The sequence below is a fragment of the Oncorhynchus nerka genome, unplaced genomic scaffold (genome assembly GCF_034236695.1).
Source record: "Oncorhynchus nerka isolate Pitt River unplaced genomic scaffold, Oner_Uvic_2.0 unplaced_scaffold_705, whole genome shotgun sequence".
Lineage (NCBI taxonomy): Eukaryota > Metazoa > Chordata > Actinopteri > Salmoniformes > Salmonidae > Oncorhynchus > Oncorhynchus nerka.
In genome coordinates, this window is record NW_027040470.1 from 159,857 (window position 1) to 183,369 (window position 23,513).

Here is a 23,513-nt window from a genome sequence, read left to right on the forward strand (position 1 = left end):
TTCCCTATATAGTGCACTACTTTAGACCAGGGCCCTATTCCCTATATAGTGTACTACTTTAGACCAGGGCTCTGATGTCAAATGGGCATGTATTTGAAACTTCCCCTATGGGTCTGTTCTACACTATATAGGGAATAGAGTGCCATTTGTGGCGCATCCTTGGACTGTGAACTGTGGCCCCCTGGTGGGCTGGGGTGGTACTACTAGAGCTCAGACATTGCCCTGAGCCTGGCTCTGTGTCTGAGACTGTGGCATGACCAGAGTCTTCTGCTGCAGTAGCATAGACGGTCCAGCAGGGGGCACTGTGTGTGTGGCGGCACCGGAGGGTTTGATCCAGGGCAGGGAGAGCAGGGACACTCCGGTGGTGGTGGCGGTGGCTGTCATGGTAACCTGGATCATCTGGTCTCTTTGGATCAGACGAATCAGAGCCTTGAGACGCTCCAGGGAGGACTGGGTGTCCCTCTGTTGACCAATCAGACGCTCCCGCACGCCCATCACCTTCTGCTGGGACAGAGACACAGGAACATAAACATGTGTAAGTACTGACGAAGACATCTGGCTAGTTAGTAGCAATATGCTTCACTGTTGAGCTCCATCTGACTAGTTAGTTAGCAGTCTGCTTCACTGTTGAGCTCTTTCTGACTAGTTACTTAGTAGTATGCTTCACTGTTGAACTCCATCTGGCTAGTTAGTAGCAATATGCTTCACTGAGCTCCATCTGACTAGTTAGTTAGCAATATGCTTCACTGTTGAGCTCTATCTGACTAGTTAGTTAGCAGTCTGCTTCACTGTTGAGCTCCTTCTGGCTAGTTAGTAGCAATATGCTTCACTGTTGAGCTCCATCTGGCTAGTTAGTAGCAATATGCTTCACTGAGCTCCATCTGACTAGTTAGTTAGCAATATGCTTCACTGTTGAGCTCCATCTGACTAGTTAGTTAGCAATATGCTTCACTGTTGAGCTCCATCTGGCTAGTTAGTTAGCAATATGCTTCACTGTTGAGCGCCATCTGGCTAGTTAGTAGCAGTCTGCTTCACTGTTGAGCTCCATCTGGCTAGTTAGTTAGCAGTCTGCTTCACTGTTGAGCTCCTTCTGGCTAGTTAGTTAGCAATATGCTTCACTGTTGAGCTCCATCTGGCTAGTTAGTTAGCAGTCTGCTTCACTGTTGAGCTCCATCTGACTAGTTAGTTAGCGGTCTGCTTCACTGTTGAGCTCCATCTGACTAGTTAGTTAGCAATATGCTTCACTGTTGAGCTCCATCTGGCTAGTTAGTTAGAGTGTGTCAGGGGTCAGAGGTCATACTGCGAGGGACTTGCTGAGTTGCTGGTCCTGCTGTACTGTGTTGTGAGTGTGTCAGGGGTCAGAGATCATACCGTGAGGGACATGCTGAGTTGCTGGTCCTGCTGTGTTGTGAGTGTGTCAGGGGTCAGAGGTCATACCGTGAGGGACTTGCTGAGCTTCTGGTCCTGCTGTGTTGTGAGTGTGTCAGGGGTCAGAGGTCATACTGTGAGGGACTTGTTGGTCCTGCTGTGTTGTGAGTGTGTCAGGGGTCAGAAGTCATACTGTGAGGGACTTGTTGGTCCTGCTGTACTGTGTTGTGTGTGGGTCAGAGGTCATACTGTGAGGGACTTGTTGGTCCTGCTATACAGTGTTGTGAGTGTTTCAGGGGTCAGAGGTCATATTGTGAGGGACTTGTTGGTCCTGCTGTACTGTGTTGTGAGTGGGTCAGACGTCATACCGTGAGGGACTTGCTGAGTTGCTGGTCCTGCTGTACTGTGTTGTGAGTAGGTCAGAGGTCATACCGTGAGGGACTTGCTGAGTTGCTGGTCCTGCTGTACTGTGTTGTGAGTAGGTCAGAGGTCATACCGTGAGGGACTTGCTGAGTTGCTGGTCCTGCTGTACTGTGTTGTGAGTAGGTCAGAGGTCATACCGTGAGGGACTTGCTGAGTTGCTGATCCTGCTGTACTGTGTTGTGAGTGGGTCAGAGGTCATACGGTGAGGGACTTGCTGAGTTGCTGGTCCTGCTGTACTGTGTTGTGAGTGGGTCAGAGGTCATACCGTGAGGGACTTGCTGAGTTGCTGGTCCTGCTGTACTGTGTTGTGAGTAGGTCAGAGGTCAGAGGTCATACTGTGAGGGACTTGCTGAGCTTCTGGTCCTGCTGTACTGTGTTGTGAGTGGGTCAGGGGTCAGAGGTCATACCGTGAGGGACTTGCTGAGTTGCTGGTCCTGCTGTACTGTGTTGTGAGTGGGTCAGAGGTCATACCGTGAGGGACTTGCTGAGTTGCTGATCCTGTTCCTCCAGGTGAGCACACTCCTTCTTCAGCTCTACATTCCTCCTGAGCAGACTCCTCTTCTCCCCCTCTCTCACTAAACACACAATACACCTAGTATTAACACACCATAACCCACACACACACACCTAGCATTAACACACACACACCTAGCATTAACACAGCATAACACACAATACACCTAGCATTAACACAGCATAACACACACACACACACACACACACACACACACACACACACACACACACACACACACCTAGCATTAACACAGCATAACACACAATACACCTAGCATTAACACAGCATAACACACACACACACACACACACACACACACACACACACACACACACACACACACACACACCTAGTATTAACACAGCATAACACACACACCTAGCATTAACACAGCATAACACACACACACACACACCTAGCATTAACACACCATAACACACAATACACCTAGCATTAACACAGCATAACACACACACCTAGCATTAACACACAATACACCTAGCATTAACACACACACACCTAGCATTAACACACCATAACACACAATACACCTAGCATTAACACACACACACCTAGCATTAACACAGCATAACACACACACCTAGCATTAACACACAATACACCTAGCATTAACACAGCATAACACACACACCTAGCATTAACACAGCATAACACACACACCTAGCATTAACACAGCATAACACACACACACACACACCTAGCATTAACACAGCATAACACACACACACACACACCTAGCATTAACACAGCATAACACACAATACACCTAGCATTAACACAGCATAACACACACACCTAGCATTAACACAGCATAACACACACACACACACACACACACACACACACACCTAGCATTAACACAGCATAACACACACACACACACCTAGCATTAACACAGCATAACACACACACCTAGCATTAACACAGCATAACACACACACACACACCTAGCATTAACACAGCATAACACACACACACCTAGCATTAACACAGCATAACACACACACACACACACCTAGCATTAACACAGCATACCACACACACCTAGCATTAACACAGCATAACACACACACACACCTAGCATTAACACAGCATAACACACACACACACACACACACACCTAGTATTAACACAGCATAACCCACACACACCTAGCATTAACACAGCATAACACACACACCTAGCATTAACACACAATACACCTAGCATTAACACAGCATAACACACACACCTAGCATTAACACACAATACACCTAGCATTAACACAGCATAACACACACACCTAGCATTAACACAGCATAACACACACACACACACACACACCTAGCATTAACACAGCATAACACACAATACACCTAGCATTAACACAGCATAACACACACACCTAGCATTAACACACAATACACCTAGCATTAACACAGCATAACACACACACACACACACACACACACACACACACACACACACACACACCTAGCATTAACACAGCATAACACACAATACACCTAGCATTAACACAGCATAACACACACACACACACACACACACACACACACACACACACACACACACACACACCTAGTATTAACACAGCATAACACACAATACACCTAGCATTAACACAGCATAACACACACACCTAGCATTAACACACAATACACCTAGTATTAACACACAATACACCTAGCATTAACACAGCATAACACACAATACACCTAGCATTAACACACAATACACCTAGCATTAACACACACACACCTAGCATTAACACAGCATAACACACAATACACCTAGCATTAACACACAATACACCTAGCATTAACACAGCATAACACACAATACACCTAGCATTAACACAGCATAACACACACACCTAGCATTAACACACAATACACCTAGCATTAACACAGCATAACACACACACCTAGCATTAACACACAACACACCTAGCATTAACACACAATACACACAACACACCTAGCATTAACACACAATACACACAATACACCTAGCATTAACACAGCATAACACACACACCTAGCATTAACACACAACACACCTAGCATTAACACACAATACACACAACACACCTAGCATTAACACACAATACACACAATACACCTAGCATTAACACAGCATAACACACACACCTAGCATTAACACACAATACACCTAGCATTAACACACAATACACCTAGCATTAACACAGCATAACACACACACCTAGCATTAACACACAACACACCTAGCATTAACACACAATACACACAATACACCTAGCATTAACACACCATAACACACACACCTAGCATTAACACAGCATAACACACACACACACACACACACAATACACCTAGCATTAACACAGCATAACACACAATACACCTAGCATTAACACAGCATACCACACACACACCTAGCATTAACACACCATAACACACACACCTAGCATTAACACAGCATAACACACACACACACACACACACAATACACCTAGCATTAACACAGCATAACACACACACACCTAGCATTAACACAGCATAACACACACACACCTAGCATTAACACAGCATACCACACAATACACCTAGCATTAACACAGCATAACACACACACACACACACACACACACACACCTAGTATTAACACAGCATAACACATACACACACACCTAGCATTAACACAGCATAACACACACACCTAGCATTAACACAGCATAACACACACACCTAGCATTAACACAGCATAACACACACACCTAGCATTAACACAGCATAACACACAATACACCTAGCATTAACACAGCATAACACACACACACACACACACACACACACACACCTAGCATTAACACAGCATAACACACAATACACCTAGCATTAACACAGCATAACACACAATACACCTAGTATTAACACACAATACACCTAGTATTAACACACACACACCTAGCATTAACACAGCATAACACACACACCTAGCATTAACACAGCATAACACACACACCTAGCATTAACACACCATAACACACACACCTAGCATTAACACAGCATAACACACACACACACCTAGCATTAACACACCATAACACACAATACACCTAGCATTAACACAGCATAACACACACATCTAGCATTAACACACAATACACCTAGCATTAACACAGCATAACACACACACCTAGCATTAACACAGCATAACACACACACCTAGCATTAACACACCATAACACACAATACACCTAGCATTAACACAGCATAACACACACATCTAGCATTAACACAGCATAACACACAATACACCTAGCATTAACACAGCATAACACACATTGCAGGCCCAACAGCCACATGCGAGCCAAGTAAAGGTGTCTCACCCGTCTTGTGTGTCACATACGACTGGACAAAGTTCTGTGGCCACGACATGTTCTCTTTGTTCAGAACCTTCAGGAGGAAGGGAATTACAAGGTTATAAAATGGAGGACGATACAAGGTTATAAAATGGAGGACGATACAAGGTTATGGAGGACGATACAAGGTTATAAAATGGAGGACGATACAAGGTTATGGAGGACGATACAAGGTTATAAAATGGAGGACGATACAAGGTTATGGAGGACGATACAAGGTTATAAAATGGAGGACGACACAAGGTTATAAAATGGAGGACGATACAAGGTTATGGAGGACGATACAAGGTTATGGAGGACGATACAAGGTTATGGAGGACGATACAAGGTTATGGAGGACGATACAAGGTTATGGAGGACGATACAAGGTTATAAAATGGAGGACGATACAAGGTTATAAAATGGAGGACGATACAAGGTTATAAAATGGAGGACGATACAAGGTTATAAAATGGAGGACGATACAAGGTTATGGAGGACGATACAAGGTTATAAAATGGAGGACGATACAAGGTTATGGAGGACGACACAAGGTTATAAAATGGAGAACGATACAAGGTTATAAAATGGAGGACGATACAAGGTTATAAAATGGAGGACGATACAAGGTTATAAAATGGAGGACGATACAAGGTTATGGAGGACGATACAAGGTTATAAAATGGAGGACGATACAAGGTTATAAAATGGAGGACGATACAAGGTTATGGAGGACGATACAAGGTTATAAAATGGAGGACGATACAAGGTTATGGAGGACGATACAAGGTTATAAAATGGAGGACGATACAAGGTTATAAAATGGAGGACGACACAAGGTTATAAAATGGAGGACGATACAAGGTTATAAAATGGAGGACGATACAAGGTTATGGAGGACGATACAAGGTTATAAAATGGAGGACGACACAAGGTTATAAAATGGAGGACGATACAAGGTTATGGAGGACGATACAAGGTTATAAAATGGAGGACGATACAAGGTTATAAAATGGAGGACGATACAAGGTTATAAAATGGAGGACGATACAAGGTTATAAAATGGAGGACGACACAAGGTTATAAAATGGAGGACGACACAAGGTTATGGAGGACGATACAAGGTTATAAAATGGAGGACGATACAAGGTTATGGAGGACGACACAAGGTTATGGAGGACGACACAAGGTTATAAAATGGAGGACGATACAAGGTTATGGAGGACGATACAAGGTTATAAAATGGAGGACGATACAAGGTTATGGAGGACGATACAAGGTTATGGAGGACGATACAAGGTTATAAAATGGAGGACGATACAAGGTTATGGAGGACGATACAAGGTTATGGAGGACGATACAAGGTTATAAAATGGAGGACGATACAAGGTTATAAAATGGAGGACGATACAAGGTTATGGAGGACGATACAAGGTTATAAAATGGAGGACGATACAAGGTTATGGAGGACGACACAAGGTTATAAAATGGAGGACGATACAAGGTTATAAAATGGAGGACGATACAAGGTTATGGAGGACGATACAAGGTTATAAAATGGAGGACGACACAAGGTTATAAAATGGAGGACGACACAAGGTTATGATATTAGATTTAGATGTCATTCAGTAGTGTTGTTATAGTCAGTAGATGTCATTCAGTAGTGTTGTTATAGTCAGATGTCATTCAGTAGTGTTGTTCTAGTCAGATGTCATTCAGTAGTGTTGTTCTAGTCAGATGTCATTCAGTAGTGTTGTTCTAGTCAGATGTCATTCAGTAGTGTTGTTATAGTCAGATGTCATTCAGTAGTGTTGTTATAGTCAGATGGCATTCAGTAGTGTTGTTTTAGTCAGTAGATGTCATTCAGTAGTGTTGTTATAGTCAGTAGATGTCATTCAGTAGTGTTGTTATAGTCAGATGTCATTCAGTAGTGTTGTTCTAGTCAGATGTCATTCAGTAGTGTTGTTCTAGTCAGATGTCATTCAGTAGTGTTGTTCTAGTCAGATGTCATTCAGTAGTGTTGTTATAGTCAGATGTCATTCAGTAGTGTTGTTATAGTCAGATGGCATTCAGTAGTGTTGTTTTAGTCAGTAGATGTCATTCAGTAGTGTTGTTATAGTCAGTAGATGTCATTCAGTAGTGTTGTTATAGTCAGATGTCATTCAGTAGTGTTGTTCTAGTCAGATGTCATTCAGTAGTGTTGTTATAGTCAGATGTCATTCAGTAGTGTTGTTATAGTCAGATGTCATTCAGTAGTGTTGTTATAGTCAGTAGATGTCATTCAGTAGTGTTGTTATAGTCAGATGTCATTCAGTAGTGTTGTTATAGTCAGATGTCATTCAGTAGTGTTGTTTTAGTCAGTAGATGTCATTCAGTAGTGTTGTTATAGTCAGTAGATGTCATTCAGTAGTGTTGTTATAGTCAGATGTCATTCAGTAGTGTTGTTCTAGTCAGATGTCATTCAGTAGTGTTGTTATAGTCAGATGTCATTCAGTAGTGTTGTTATAGTCAGATGTCATTCAGTAGTGTTGTTATAGTCAGATGTCATTCAGTAGTGTTGTTATAGTCAGTAGATGTCATTCAGTAGTGTTGTTATAGTCAGTAGATGTCATTCAGTAGTGTTGTTCTAGTCAGATGTCATTCAGTAGTGTTGTTATAGTCAGATGTCATTCAGTAGTGTTGTTATAGTCAGATGGCATTCAGTAGTGTTGTTTTAGTCAGTAGATGTCATTCAGTAGTGTTGTTATAGTCAGTAGATGTCATTCAGTAGTGTTGTTATAGTCAGATGTCATTCAGTAGTGTTGTTCTAGTCAGATGTCATTCAGTAGTGTTGTTATAGTCAGATGTCATTCAGTAGTGTTGTTATAGTCAGAGATGTCATTCAGTAGTGTTGTTATAGTCAGATGTCATTCAGTAGTGTTGTTATAGTCAGATGTCATTCAGTAGTGTTGTTATAGTCAGTAGATGTCATTCAGTAGTGTTGTTATAGTCAGATGTCATTCAGTAGTGTTGTTATAGTCAGATGGCATTCAGTAGTGTTGTTTTAGTCAGTAGATGTCATTCAGTAGTGTTGTTATAGTCAGTAGATGTCATTCAGTAGTGTTGTTATAGTCAGATGTCATTCAGTAGTGTTGTTATAGTCAGATGTCATTCAGTAGTGTTGTTATAGTCAGATGTCATTCAGTAGTGTTGTTATAGTCAGATGTCATTCAGTAGTGTTGTTATAGTCAGTAGATGTCATTCAGTAGTGTTGTTATAGTCAGTAGATGTCATTCAGTAGTGTTGTTATAGTCAGATGTCATTCAGTAGTGTTGTTCTAGTCAGATGTCATTCAGTAGTGTTGTTATAGTCAGATGTCATTCAGTAGTGTTGTTATAGTCAGATGTCATTCAGTAGTGTTGTTATAGTCAGTAGATGTCATTCAGTAGTGTTGTTATAGTCAGTAGATGTCATTCAGTAGTGTTGTTATAGTCAGATGTCATTCAGTAGTGTTGTTATAGTCAGATGTCATTCAGTAGTGTTGTTATAGTCAGATGTCATTCAGTAGTGTTGTTATAGTCAGATGTCATTCAGTAGTGTTGTTATAGTCAGATGTCATTCAGTAGTGTTGTTATAGTCAGATGTCATTCAGTAGTGTTGTTTTAGTCAGTAGATGTCATTCAGTAGTGTTGTTATAGTCAGTAGATGTCATTCAGTAGTGTTGTTATAGTCAGATGTCATTCAGTAGTGTTGTTCTAGTCAGATGTCATTCAGTAGTGTTGTTATAGTCAGTAGATGTCATTCAGTAGTGTTGTTATAGTCAGATGTCATTCAGTAGTGTTGTTCTAGTCAGATGTCATTCAGTAGTGTTGTTATAGTCAGTAGATGTCATTCAGTAGTGTTGTTATAGTCAGATGTCATTCAGTAGTGTTGTTATAGTCAGATGTCATTCAGTAGTGTTGTTATAGTCAGTAGATGTCATTCAGTAGTGTTGTTATAGTCAGTAGATGTCATTCAGTAGTGTTGTTATAGTCAGATGTCATTCAGTAGTGTTGTTCTAGTCAGATGTCATTCAGTAGTGTTGTTATAGTCAGTAGATGTCATTCAGTAGTGTTGTTATAGTCAGATGTCATTCAGTAGTGTTGTTATAGTCAGATGTCATTCAGTAGTGTTGTTATAGTCAGTAGATGTCATTCAGTAGTGTTGTTTATAGTCAGTAGATGTCATTCAGTAGTGTTGTTATAGTCAGATGTCATTCAGTAGTGTTGTTGTTATAGTCAGATGTCATTCAGTAGTGTTGTTATAGTCAGATGTCATTCAGTAGTGTTGTTATAGTCAGTAGATGTCATTCAGTAGTGTTGTTATAGTCAGTAGATGTCATTCAGTAGTGTTGTTATAGTCAGAGATGTCATTCAGTAGTGTTGTAGTCAGATGTCATTCAGTAGTGTTGTTCTAGTCAGATGTCATTCAGTAGTGTTGTTATAGTCAGATGTCATTCAGTAGTGTTGTTATAGTCAGATGTCATTCAGTAGTGTTGTTATAGTCAGATGTCATTCAGTAGTGTTGTTATAGTCAGTAGATGTCATTCAGTAGTGTTGTTATAGTCAGATGTCATTCAGTAGTGTTGTTCTAGTCAGATGTCATTCAGTAGTGTTGTTATAGTCAGTAGATGTCATTCAGTAGTGTTGTTATAGTCAGATGTCATTCAGTAGTGTTGTTATAGTCAGTAGATGTCATTCAGTAGTGTTGTTATAGTCAGTAGATGTCATTCAGTAGTGTTGTTATAGTCAGATGTCATTCAGTAGTGTTGTTATAGTCAGATGTCATTCAGTAGTGTTGTTCTAGTCAGATGTCATTCAGTAGTGTTGTTATAGTCAGATGTCATTCAGTAGTGTTGTTATAGTCAGATGTCATTCAGTAGTGTTGTTATAGTCAGTAGATGTCATTCAGTAGTGTTGTTATAGTCAGATGTCATTCAGTAGTGTTGTTATAGTCAGATGTCATTCAGTAGTGTTGTTTAGTCAGATGTCATTCAGTAGTGTTGTTATAGTCAGATGTCATTCAGTAGTGTTGTTATAGTCAGATGTCATTCAGTAGTGTTGTTATAGTCAGATGTCATTCAGTAGTGTTGTTATAGTCAGATGTCATTCAGTAGTGTTGTTATAGTCAGATGTCATTCAGTAGTGTTGTTATAGTCAGTAGATGTCATTCAGTAGTGTTGTTATAGTCAGTAGATGTCATTCAGTAGTGTTGTTATAGTCAGATGTCATTCAGTAGTGTTGTTATAGTCAGATGTCATTCAGTAGTGTTGTTATAGTCAGATGTCATTCAGTAGTCAGTAGATGTCATTCAGTAGTGTTGTTTTAGTCAGTAGATGTCATTCAGTAGTGTTGTTCTAGTCAGATGTCATTCAGTAGTGTTGTTATAGTCAGATGTCATTCAGTAGTGTTGTTATAGTCAGTAGATGTCATTCAGTAGTGTTGTTCTAGTCAGATGTCATTCAGTAGTGTTGTTATAGTCAGATGTCATTCAGTAGTGTTGTTCTAGTCAGATGTCATTCAGTAGTGTTGTTTTAGTCAGTAGATGTCATTCAGTAGTGTTGTTATAGTCAGATGTCATTCAGTAGTGTTGTTCTAGTCAGATGTCATTCAGTAGTGTTGTTATAGTCAGTAGATGTCATTCATTAGTGTTGTTATAGTCAGATGTCATTCAGTAGTGTTGTTATAGTCAGATGTCATTCAGTAGTGTTGTTATAGTCAGTAGATGTCATTCAGTAGTGTTGTTTTAGTCAGTAGATGTCATTCAGTAGTGTTGTTATAGTCAGATGTCATTCAGTAGTGTTGTTATAGTCAGATGTCATTCAGTAGTGTTGTTATAGTCAGATGTCATTCAGTAGTGTTGTTATAGTCAGATGTCATTCAGTAGTGTTGTTATAGTCTGTAGATGTCATTCAGTAGTGTTGTTATAGTCAGTAGATGTCATTCAGTAGTGTTGTTATAGTCAGATGTCATTCAGTAGTGTTGTTCTAGTCAGATGTCATTCAGTAGTGTTGTTATAGTCAGATGTCATTCAGTAGTGTTGTTATAGTCAGATGTCATTCAGTAGTGTTGTTATAGTCAGATGTCATTCAGTAGTGTTGTTATAGTCAGATGTCATTCAGTAGTGTTGTTATAGTCAGATGTCATTCAGTAGTGTTGTTATAGTCAGATGTCATTCAGTAGTGTTGTTATAGTCAGTAGATGTCATTCAGTAGTGTTGTTATAGTCAGTAGATGTCATTCAGTAGTGTTGTTATAGTCAGATGTCATTCAGTAGTGTTGTTATAGTCAGATGTCATTCAGTAGTGTTGTTATAGTCAGATGTCATTCAGTAGTGTTGTTATAGTCAGATGTCATTCAGTAGTGTTGTTATAGTCAGATGTCATTCAGTAGTGTTGTTATAGTCAGTAGATGTCATTCAGTAGTGTTGTTATAGTCAGATGTCATTCAGTAGTGTTGTTATAGTCAGATGTCATTCAGTAGTGTTGTTTTAGTCAGTAGATGTCATTCAGTAGTGTTGTTATAGTCAGTAGATGTCATTCAGTAGTGTTGTTATAGTCAGATGTCATTCAGTAGTGTTGTTATAGTCAGATGTCATTCAGTAGTGTTGTTATAGTCAGATGTCATTCAGTAGTGTTGTTATAGTCAGATGTCATTCAGTAGTGTTGTTATAGTCAGATGTCATTCAGTAGTGTTGTTATAGTCAGTAGATGTCATTCAGTAGTGTTGTTATAGTCAGTAGATGTCATTCAGTAGTGTTGTTATAGTCAGATGTCATTCAGTAGTGTTGTTATAGTCAGATGGCATTCAGTAGTGTTGTTCTAGTCAGTAGATGTCATTCAGTAGTGTTGTTATAGTCAGTAGATGTCATTCAGTAGTGTTGTTATAGTCAGATGTCATTCAGTAGTGTTGTTCTAGTCAGATGTCATTCAGTAGTGTTGTTCTAGTCAGATGTCATTCAGTAGTGTTGTTATAGTCAGATGTCATTCAGTAGTGTTGTTATAGTCAGATGTCATTCAGTAGTGTTGTTCTAGTCAGATGTCATTCAGTAGTGTTGTTATAGTCAGATGTCATTCAGTAGTGTTGTTATAGTCAGATGTCATTCAGTAGTGTTGTTCTAGTCAGATGTCATTCAGTAGTGTTGTTATAGTCAGATGTCATTCAGTAGTGTTGTTATAGTCAGATGTCATTCAGTAGTGTTGTTATAGTCAGATGTCATTCAGTAGTGTTGTTATAGTCAGATGTCATTCAGTAGTGTTGTTATAGTCAGATGTCATTCAGTAGTGTTGTTATAGTCAGATGTCATTCAGTAGTGTTGTTCTAGTCAGATGTCATTCAGTAGTGTTGTTATAGTCAGATGTCATTCAGTAGTGTTGTTATAGTCAGATGTCATTCAGTAGTGTTGTTATAGTCAGTAGATGTCATTCAGTAGTGTTGTTATAGTCAGTAGATGTCATTCAGTAGTGTTGTTATAGTCAGATGTCATTCAGTAGTGTTGTTATAGTCAGATGTCATTCAGTAGTGTTGTTATAGTCAGATGTCATTCAGTAGTGTTGTTATAGTCAGATGTCATTCAGTAGTGTTGTTATAGTCAGATGTCATTCAGTAGTGTTGTTATAGTCAGATGTCATTCAGTAGTGTTGTTATAGTCAGATGTCATTCAGTAGTGTTGTTATAGTCAGTAGATGTCATTCAGTAGTGTTGTTATAGTCAGTAGATGTCATTCAGTAGTGTTGTTATAGTCAGATGTCATTCAGTAGTGTTGTTATAGTCAGATGTCATTCAGTAGTGTTGTTATAGTCAGTAGATGTCATTCAGTAGTGTTGTTTTAGTCAGTAGATGTCATTCAGTAGTGTTGTTCTAGTCAGATGTCATTCAGTAGTGTTGTTATAGTCAGATGTCATTCAGTAGTGTTGTTATAGTCAGTAGATGTCATTCAGTAGTGTTGTTCTAGTCAGATGTCATTCAGTAGTGTTGTTATAGTCAGATGTCATTCAGTAGTGTTGTTCTAGTCAGATGTCATTCAGTAGTGTTGTTTTAGTCAGTAGATGTCATTCAGTAGTGTTGTTATAGTCAGATGTCATTCAGTAGTGTTGTTCTAGTCAGATGTCATTCAGTAGTGTTGTTATAGTCAGTAGATGTCATTCATTAGTGTTGTTATAGTCAGATGTCATTCAGTAGTGTTGTTATAGTCAGATGTCATTCAGTAGTGTTGTTATAGTCAGTAGATGTCATTCAGTAGTGTTGTTTATAGTCAGTAGATGTCATTCAGTAGTGTTGTTATAGTCAGATGTCATTCAGTAGTGTTGTTATAGTCAGATGTCATTCAGTAGTGTTGTTATAGTCAGATGTCATTCAGTAGTGTTGTTATAGTCAGATGTCATTCAGTAGTGTTGTTATAGTCTGTAGATGTCATTCAGTAGTGTTGTTTAGTCAGTAGATGTCATTCAGTAGTGTTGTTATAGTCAGATGTCATTCAGTAGTGTTGTTCTAGTCAGATGTCATTCAGTAGTGTTGTTATAGTCAGATGTCATTCAGTAGTGTTGTTATAGTCAGATGTCATTCAGTAGTGTTGTTCTAGTCAGATGTCATTCAGTAGTGTTGTTATAGTCAGTAGATGTCATTCAGTAGTGTTGTTATAGTCAGATGTCATTCAGTAGTGTTGTTATAGTCAGATGTCATTCAGTAGTGTTGTTCTAGTCAGATGTCATTCAGTAGTGTTGTTATAGTCAGTAGATGTCATTCAGTAGTGTTGTTATAGTCAGATGTCATTCAGTAGTGTTGTTCTAGTCAGATGTCATTCAGTAGTGTTGTTATAGTCAGTAGATGTCATTCAGTAGTGTTGTTATAGTCAGATGTCATTCAGTAGTGTTGTTATAGTCAGATGTCATTCAGTAGTGTTGTTATAGTCAGTAGATGTCATTCAGTAGTGTTGTTATAGTCAGTAGATGTCATTCAGTAGTGTTGTTATAGTCAGATGTCATTCAGTAGTGTTGTTATAGTCAGATGTCATTCAGTAGTGTTGTTATAGTCAGATGTCATTCAGTAGTGTATATTCAGATGTCATTCAGTAGTGTTGTTATAGTCAGATGTCATTCAGTAGTGTTGTTATAGTCAGATGTCATTCAGTAGTGTTGTTATAGTCAGTAGATGTCATTCAGTAGTGTTGTTATAGTCAGTAGATGTCATTCAGTAGTGTTGTTATAGTCAGATGTCATTCAGTAGTGTTGTTCTAGTCAGATGTCATTCAGTAGTGTTGTTATAGTCAGATGTCATTCAGTAGTGTTGTTCTAGTCAGATGTCATTCAGTAGTGTTGTTATAGTCAGATGTCATTCAGTAGTGTTGTTATAGTCAGATGTCATTCAGTAGTGTTGTTATAGTCAGATGTCATTCAGTAGTGTTGTTATAGTCAGATGTCATTCAGTAGTGTTGTTATAGTCAGTAGATGTCATTCAGTAGTGTTGTTATAGTCAGATGTCATTCAGTAGTGTTGTTATAGTCAGATGTCATTCAGTAGTGTTGTTATAGTCAGATGTCATTCAGTAGTGTTGTTCTAGTCTTAAGATGTCACTGTAGCATTACAAAGTATCCATTCTTCCCCAACCAGATCTCTATCTTCCCACCTTCTTCTGACACTTGGTGCAAACCCAGACCCCCCGGGGCGGTGTTTTGAGAGGAGGGTGCAGGCAGTCAGGGTGGTAGGCTCTGGGGCAGTTGTGGCACAGCTGCAGCTCTCCGTCCCCCTTACACACAGAGCAGTGGTCATTCAGCTTTCCAGCTCTTCCTGTCGGACAGGAAGGAGGACAGACAGGATGGTTCAGGACGTACGGCTGTCAGGGCTTCTCTTCCACCTGCCCTTCAAATATCACAGTAATGACACATCTAAACAACACCCACTTTTATGGGGTGGGGGGTGGGGGGGGGAGATCCATATCTGTAAAGTATCTGAATGATTGGTTGTATACAACATTGATCCATTCAACACTACAACACCACTATCTACAGTATACAACACCATATCATACAACACCCCTAGTAGTTCGTCACATCAACACCCCATACAACTCTCAGTATTATCTGTCAAATGACTGACTGTTGAATATCTACTATACAACACCACTATCTACAGTATACAACAACTATCTACAGTATACAACACTACACTATCTACAGTATACAGTATACAGTATACACTACAACATCACTATCACTACAGTATACAACACTACAACACTACTATCTACAGTATACAACACTACAACACCACTATCTACAGTATACAACACTACAACACCACTATCTACAGTATACAGTCACTACAACACTACTATCTACAGTACTACAACACACTACAACACCTATCTACAGTATACACCACACTACAGTATACAACACCACTATCTACAGTATACAACACTACAACACCACTATCTACAGTATACAACACTACAACACCACTATCTACAGTATACAACACTACAACACCACTATCTACAGTATACAACACTACAACACCACTATCTACAGTATACAACACTACAACACCACTATCTACAGTATACAACACTACAACACCACTATCTACAGTATACAACACTACAACACCACTATCTACAGTATACAACACTACAACACCACTATCTACAGTATACACTATCAACACCACTATCTACAGTATACAACACTACAACACCACTATCTACAGTATACAACACTACAACACCACTATCTACAGTATACAACACTACAACACCACTATCTACAGTATACAACACCACTATCTACAGTATACAACACCACTATCTACAGTATACAACACTACAACACCACTATCTACAGTATACAACACTACAACACCACTATCTACAGTATACAACACTACAACACCACTATCTACAGTATACAACACCACTATCTACAGTATACAACACTACAACACCACTATCTACAGTATACAACACCACTATCTACAGTATACACTACAACAACACCACTATCTACAGTATCTATACAACACTACACTATCTACAGTATACAACACTACACCACTATCTACAGTATACAACACTACAACACCACTATCTACAGTATACAACACTACAACACCACTATCTACAGTATACAACACTACAACACCACTATCTACAGTATACAACACCACTATCTACAGTATACAACACTACAACACCACTATCTACAGTATACAACACTACTAACACAACACACACTATCTACAGTATACAACACCACTATCTACACTACAACACCACTATCTACAGTATACAACACTACAACACCACTATCTACAGTATACAACACTACAACACCACTACAGTATACAACAGTATACAACACCACTATCTACAACATACAACACCACTATCTACAGTATACAACACTACAACACACTATCTACAGTATACAACACCACTATCTACAGTATACAACACTACAACACCACTATCTACAGTATACAACACTACAACACCACTATCTACAGTATACACACACTACAACACCACTATCTACAGTATACAACACTACAACACCACTATCTACAACACCACTATCTACAGTATACAACACCACTATCTACAGTATACAACACTACAACACCACTATCTACAGTATACAACACTACAACACCACTATCTATACAACACCACTATCTACAGTATACAACACTACAACACCACTATCTACAGTATACAACACCACTATCTACAGTATACAACACACTATCTACAGTATACACACTACAACACCACTACAGTATACAACACTACAACACCACTATCTACAGTATACAACACCACTATCTACAGTATACAACATACAACACAACACAGTATACAACACCACTATCTACAGTACAACACTACAACACCACTATCTACAGTATACAACACCACTATCTACAGTATACAACATCTACAGTATACAACACCACAACACCACTATCTACAGTATACAACACTACAACACCACTATCTACAGTATACAACACCACATCTACACTACAACACACACTATCTACAGTAACACCACTATCTACAGTAACACCACTATCTACAGTACAACACTACAACACCACTATCTACAGTATACAACACCACTATCTACAGTATACAACACTACAACACACTATCTACAGTATATACAACACTACAACACCACTATCTACAGTATACAACACTACAACACAACACTATCTACAGTATACAACATACAACACCACTATCTACAGTATACAACACCACTATCTACAGTATACAACACTACAACACCACTATCTACAGTATACAACACTACAACACCACTATCTACAGTATACAACACCACTATCTACAGTATACAACACCACTATCTACAGTATACAACACCACTATCTACAGTATACAACACTACAACACCACTATCTACAGTATACAACACTACAACACCACTATCTACAGTATACAACACTACAACAACTATCTACAGTATACAACACTACAACACTACTATCTACAGTATACAACACCACTATCTACAGTATACAACACCACTATCTACAGTATACAACACCACTATCTACAGTATACAACACTACAACACCACTATCTACAGTATACAACATACAACACCACTATCTACAGTATACAACACTACAACACCACTATCTACAGTATACAACACTACAACACCACTATCTACAGTATACAACACTACAACACCACTATCTACAGTATACAACACCACTATCTACAGTATACAACACTACAACACCACTATACACTACAACACCACTATCTACATCTACAGTATACAACACTACAACACCACTATCTACAGTATACAACACTACAACACCACTATCTACAGTACAACATACACTATCACTACAACACACTATCTACAGTATACAACACTACAACACCACTATCTACAGTATACAACACCACAACACCAGTATACAACACTATACTATCTACAGTATACAACACTACAACACCACTATCTACAGTATACAACAACAACACCACTATCTACAGTATACAACACTACAACACCACTATCTACAGTATACAACACTACAACACTATCACATCTACAGTATACAACACTACAACACCACTATCTACAGTATACAACACTACAACACCACTATCTACAGTATACAACATACAACACACCACTACAACACTCTATCAGTATACAACACTACAACACCACTATCTACAACATACAACACCACTATCTACAGTATATACAACACTACAACACCACTATCTACAGTATACATCACAGTATACAACACCACTATCTACAGTATACAACACTACAACACCACTATCTACAGTATACAACACTACAACACCACTATCTACAGTATACAACACTACAACACCACTATCTACAGTATACAACACTACAACACACTATCTACACAGTATACAACACTACAACACCACTATCTACAGTATACAACACTACAACACCACTATCTACAGTATACAACACTACAACACCACTATCTACAGTATACAACATACAACACCACTATCACAGTATACAACACCACTATCTACAGTATACAACACTACAACACCACTATCTACAGTATACAACACTACAACACCACTATCTACAGTATATCTACTAGTACAACATACACTATCACAGTATACAACACCACTATCTACAGTATACAACACTACAACACCACTATCTACAGTATACAACACTACAACACACACTACAACATCTACAGTATACCAACACTACAACACCACTATCTACAGTATACAACTATCTACACAACACCACTATCTACAGTATACAACACTACAACACCACTATCTACAGTATACAACACTACAACACCACTATCTACAGTATACAACATCTACAACACCACTATCTACAGTATACAACACTACAACACCACTATCTACAGTATACAACACTACAACACCACTATCTACAGTATACAACACCACTATCTACAGTATACAACACCACTATCTACAGTATACAACACTACAACACCACTATCTACAGTATACAACACTACAACACCACTATCTACAGTATACAACACTACAACACCAGTATACAACACTACAACACCACTATCTACAGTATACAACACTACAACACCACTATCTACAGTATACACACACAACACCACTATCTACAGTATACAACACTACAACACCACTATCTACAGTATACAACACTACAACACACACTATCTACAGTATACAACACTACAACACCACTATCTACAGTATACCACTACAACACCACTATCTACAGTATACAACACCACTATCTACAGTATACAACACTACAACACCACTATCTACAGTATACAACACTACAACACCACTATCTACAGTATACAACACTACAACACCACTATCTACAGTATACAACACTACAACACCACTATCTACAGTATACAACACTACAACACCACTATCTACAGTATACAACACTACAACACCACTATCTACAGTATACAACACCACTATCTACAGTATACAACACTACAACACCACTATCTACAGTATACAACACCACTATCTACAGTATACAACACCACTATCTACAGTATACAACACCACTATCTACAGTATACAACACTACAACACCACTATCTACAGTATACAACACTACAACACCACTATCTACAGTATACAACACCACTATCTACAGTATACAACACTACAACACCACTATCTACAGTATACAACACCACTATCTACAGTATACAACACTACAACACCACTATCTACAGTATACAACACTACAACACCACTATCTACAGTATACAACACCACTATCTACAGTATACAACACTACAACACCACTATCTACAGTATACAATACAACACTATCTACAGTACACAGTATACAACACCACTATCTACAGTATACAACACTACAACACCACTATCTACAGTATACAACACTACAACACCACTATCTACAGTATACAACACTACAACACCACTATCTACAGTATACAACACCACTATCTACAGTATACAACACTACAACACCACTATCTACAGTATACAACACTACAACACCACTATCTACAGTATACAACACTACAACACCACTATCTACAGTATACAACACTACAACACCACTATCTACAGTATACAACACTACAACACCACTATCTACAGTATACAACACTACAACACCACTATCTACAGTATACAACACTACAACACCACTATCTACAGTATACAACACTACAACACACTATCTACAGTATACAACATACAACACCACTATCTACAGTATACAACACTACAACACCACTATCTACAGTATACAACACTACACACCACTATCACAGTATATCTACAGTATACAACACTACAACACCTACTATCTACAGTATACAACACTACAACACCACTATCTACAGTATACAACACTACAACACCACTATCTACAGTATACAACACTACAACACCACTATCTACAGTATACAACACTACAACACCACTATCTACAGTATACAACACTACAACACCACTATCTACAGTATACAACACCACTATCTACAGTATACAACACTACAACACCACTATCTACAGTATACAACACTACAACACCACTATCTACAGTATACAACACCACTATCTACAGTATACAACACTACAACACCACTATCTACAGTATACAACACTACAACACCACTATCTACAGTATACAACAACTACTACAGTATACAACACCACTACAGTATACAACACTACAACACCACTATCTACAGTATACAACACTACAACACCACTATCTACAGTATACAACACTACAACACCACTATCTACAGTATACAACACCACTATCTACAGTATACAACACCACTATCTACAGTATACAACACTACAACACCACTATCTACAGTATACAACACCACTATCTACAGTATACAACACCACTATCTACAGTATACAACACTACAACACCACTATCTACAGTACAACACTACAACACAATCACAGTATACAACACTATAACACCACTATCTACAGTATACAACACCACGATCTACAGTATACAACACTACAACTACTATGTCAGACACATCGTAGCTGTAATCACGTCATGCTACGGTACGTACCTTCCATCTGTAGTCCCCAGTGGCTAGCGTGCGTAACACAGGAAGCAGATAACAGGTTAGTAGCTGACAACAGGTGAAGACAATGGGGGTTGAGCAGCAGTTTGGGCCGGAGAGGGGAAGGGGTGCAGGAACAGGGTTTTAGACCGGGAAACATTAAGCAACAGACCTGCAAACATCTCTGTTCTGGGGAACGCAGCTCATATCAACACAGACATGCTCTAGTCTAGTAGGATAGAGTGTAATTACAGTCCATGCTCTAGTCTAGTAGGATAGAGTGTAATTACAGTCCATGCTCTAGTCTAGTAGGATACAGTGTAATTACAGTCCATGCTCTAGTCTAGTAGGATACAGTGTAATTACAGTCCATGCTCTAGTCTAGTAGGATAGAGTGTAATTACAGTCCATGCTCTAGTCTAGTAGGATAGAGTGTAATTGCAGTCCATGCTCTAGTCTAGTAGGGTACAGTGTGATTACAGTCCATGCTCTAGTCTAGTAGGATACAGTGTAATTACAGTCCATGCTCTAGTCTAGTAGGATACAGTGTAATTACAGTCCATGCTCTAGTCTAGTAGGATAGAGTGTGATTACAGTCCATGCTCTAGTCTAGTAGGGTACAGTGTAATTACAGTCCATGCTCTAGTCTAGTAGGATACAGTGTAATTACAGTCCATGCTCTAGTCTAGTAGGATACAGTGTAATTACAGTCCATGCTCTAGTCTAGTAGGATAGAGTGTGATTACAGTCCATGCTCTAGTCTAGTAGGGTACAGTGTAATTACAGTCCATGCTCTAGTCTAGTAGGATACAGTGTAATTACAGTCCATGCTCTAGTCTAGTAGGATAGAGTGTAATTACAGTCCATGCTCTAGTCTAGTAGGATAGAGTGTGATTACAGTCCATGCTCTAGTCTAGTAGGATAGAGTGTGATTACAGTCCATGCTCTAGTCTAGTAGGATACAGTGTAATTACAGTCCATGCTCTAGTCTAGTAGGGTACAGTGTAATTACAGTCCATGCTCTAGTCTAGTAGGATAGAGTGTAATTACAGTCCATGCTCTAGTAGGGTACAGTGTAATTACAGTCCATGCTCTAGTCTAGTAGGGTACAGTGTAATTACAGTCCATGCTCTAGTCTAGTAGGATACAGTGTAATTACAGTCCATGCTCTAGTCTAGTAGGGTACAGTGTAATTACAGTCCATGCTCTAGTCTAGTAGGGTACAGTGTGATTACAGTCCATGCTCTAGTCTAGTAGGGTACAGTGTAATTACAGTCCATGCTCTAGTAGGGTACAGTGTAATTACAGTCCATGCTCTAGTCTAGTAGGATACAGTGTAATTACAGTCCATGCTCTAGTAGGGTACAGTGTAATTACAGTCCATGCTCTAGTCTAGTAGGGTACAGTGTGATTACAGTCCATGCTCTAGTCTAGTAGGGTACAGTGTAATTACAGTCCATGCTCTAGTAGGGTACAGTGTAATTACAGCCCATGCTCTAGTCTAGTAGGGTACAGTGTAATTACAGTCCATGCTCTAGTCTAGTAGGATACAGTGTGATTACAGTCCATGCTCTAGTCTAGTAGGATACAGTGTAATTACAGTCCATGCTCTAGTCTAGTAGGATACAGTGTAATTACAGTCCATGCTCTAGTCTA

The 23,513-nt window shown here is 38.9% G+C and overlaps 1 protein-coding gene across 1 annotated transcript in view; it reads right to left on the reverse strand.

Annotated features, from left to right (window-relative positions):
* LOC135571186 (PHD finger protein 21B-like) overlaps positions 1 to 23,513 on the reverse strand; it is a 65,931-nt gene that overhangs the window by 900 nt on the left and 41,518 nt on the right. Inside the window, exons 7-10 of the mRNA XM_065016971.1 lie at positions 15,355 to 15,515; positions 5,703 to 5,769; positions 2,263 to 2,366; positions 1 to 501 (exon numbers count right to left, since the gene is read on the reverse strand). The exon at positions 1 to 501 is cut by the window's left edge and continues 900 nt beyond it. Of these exons, the coding sequence (XP_064873043.1) occupies positions 211 to 501; positions 2,263 to 2,366; positions 5,703 to 5,769; positions 15,355 to 15,515 (623 nt within the window). The 3' untranslated portion in view covers positions 1 to 210. The remainder of the gene's footprint in view (positions 502 to 2,262; positions 2,367 to 5,702; positions 5,770 to 15,354; positions 15,516 to 23,513) is intronic.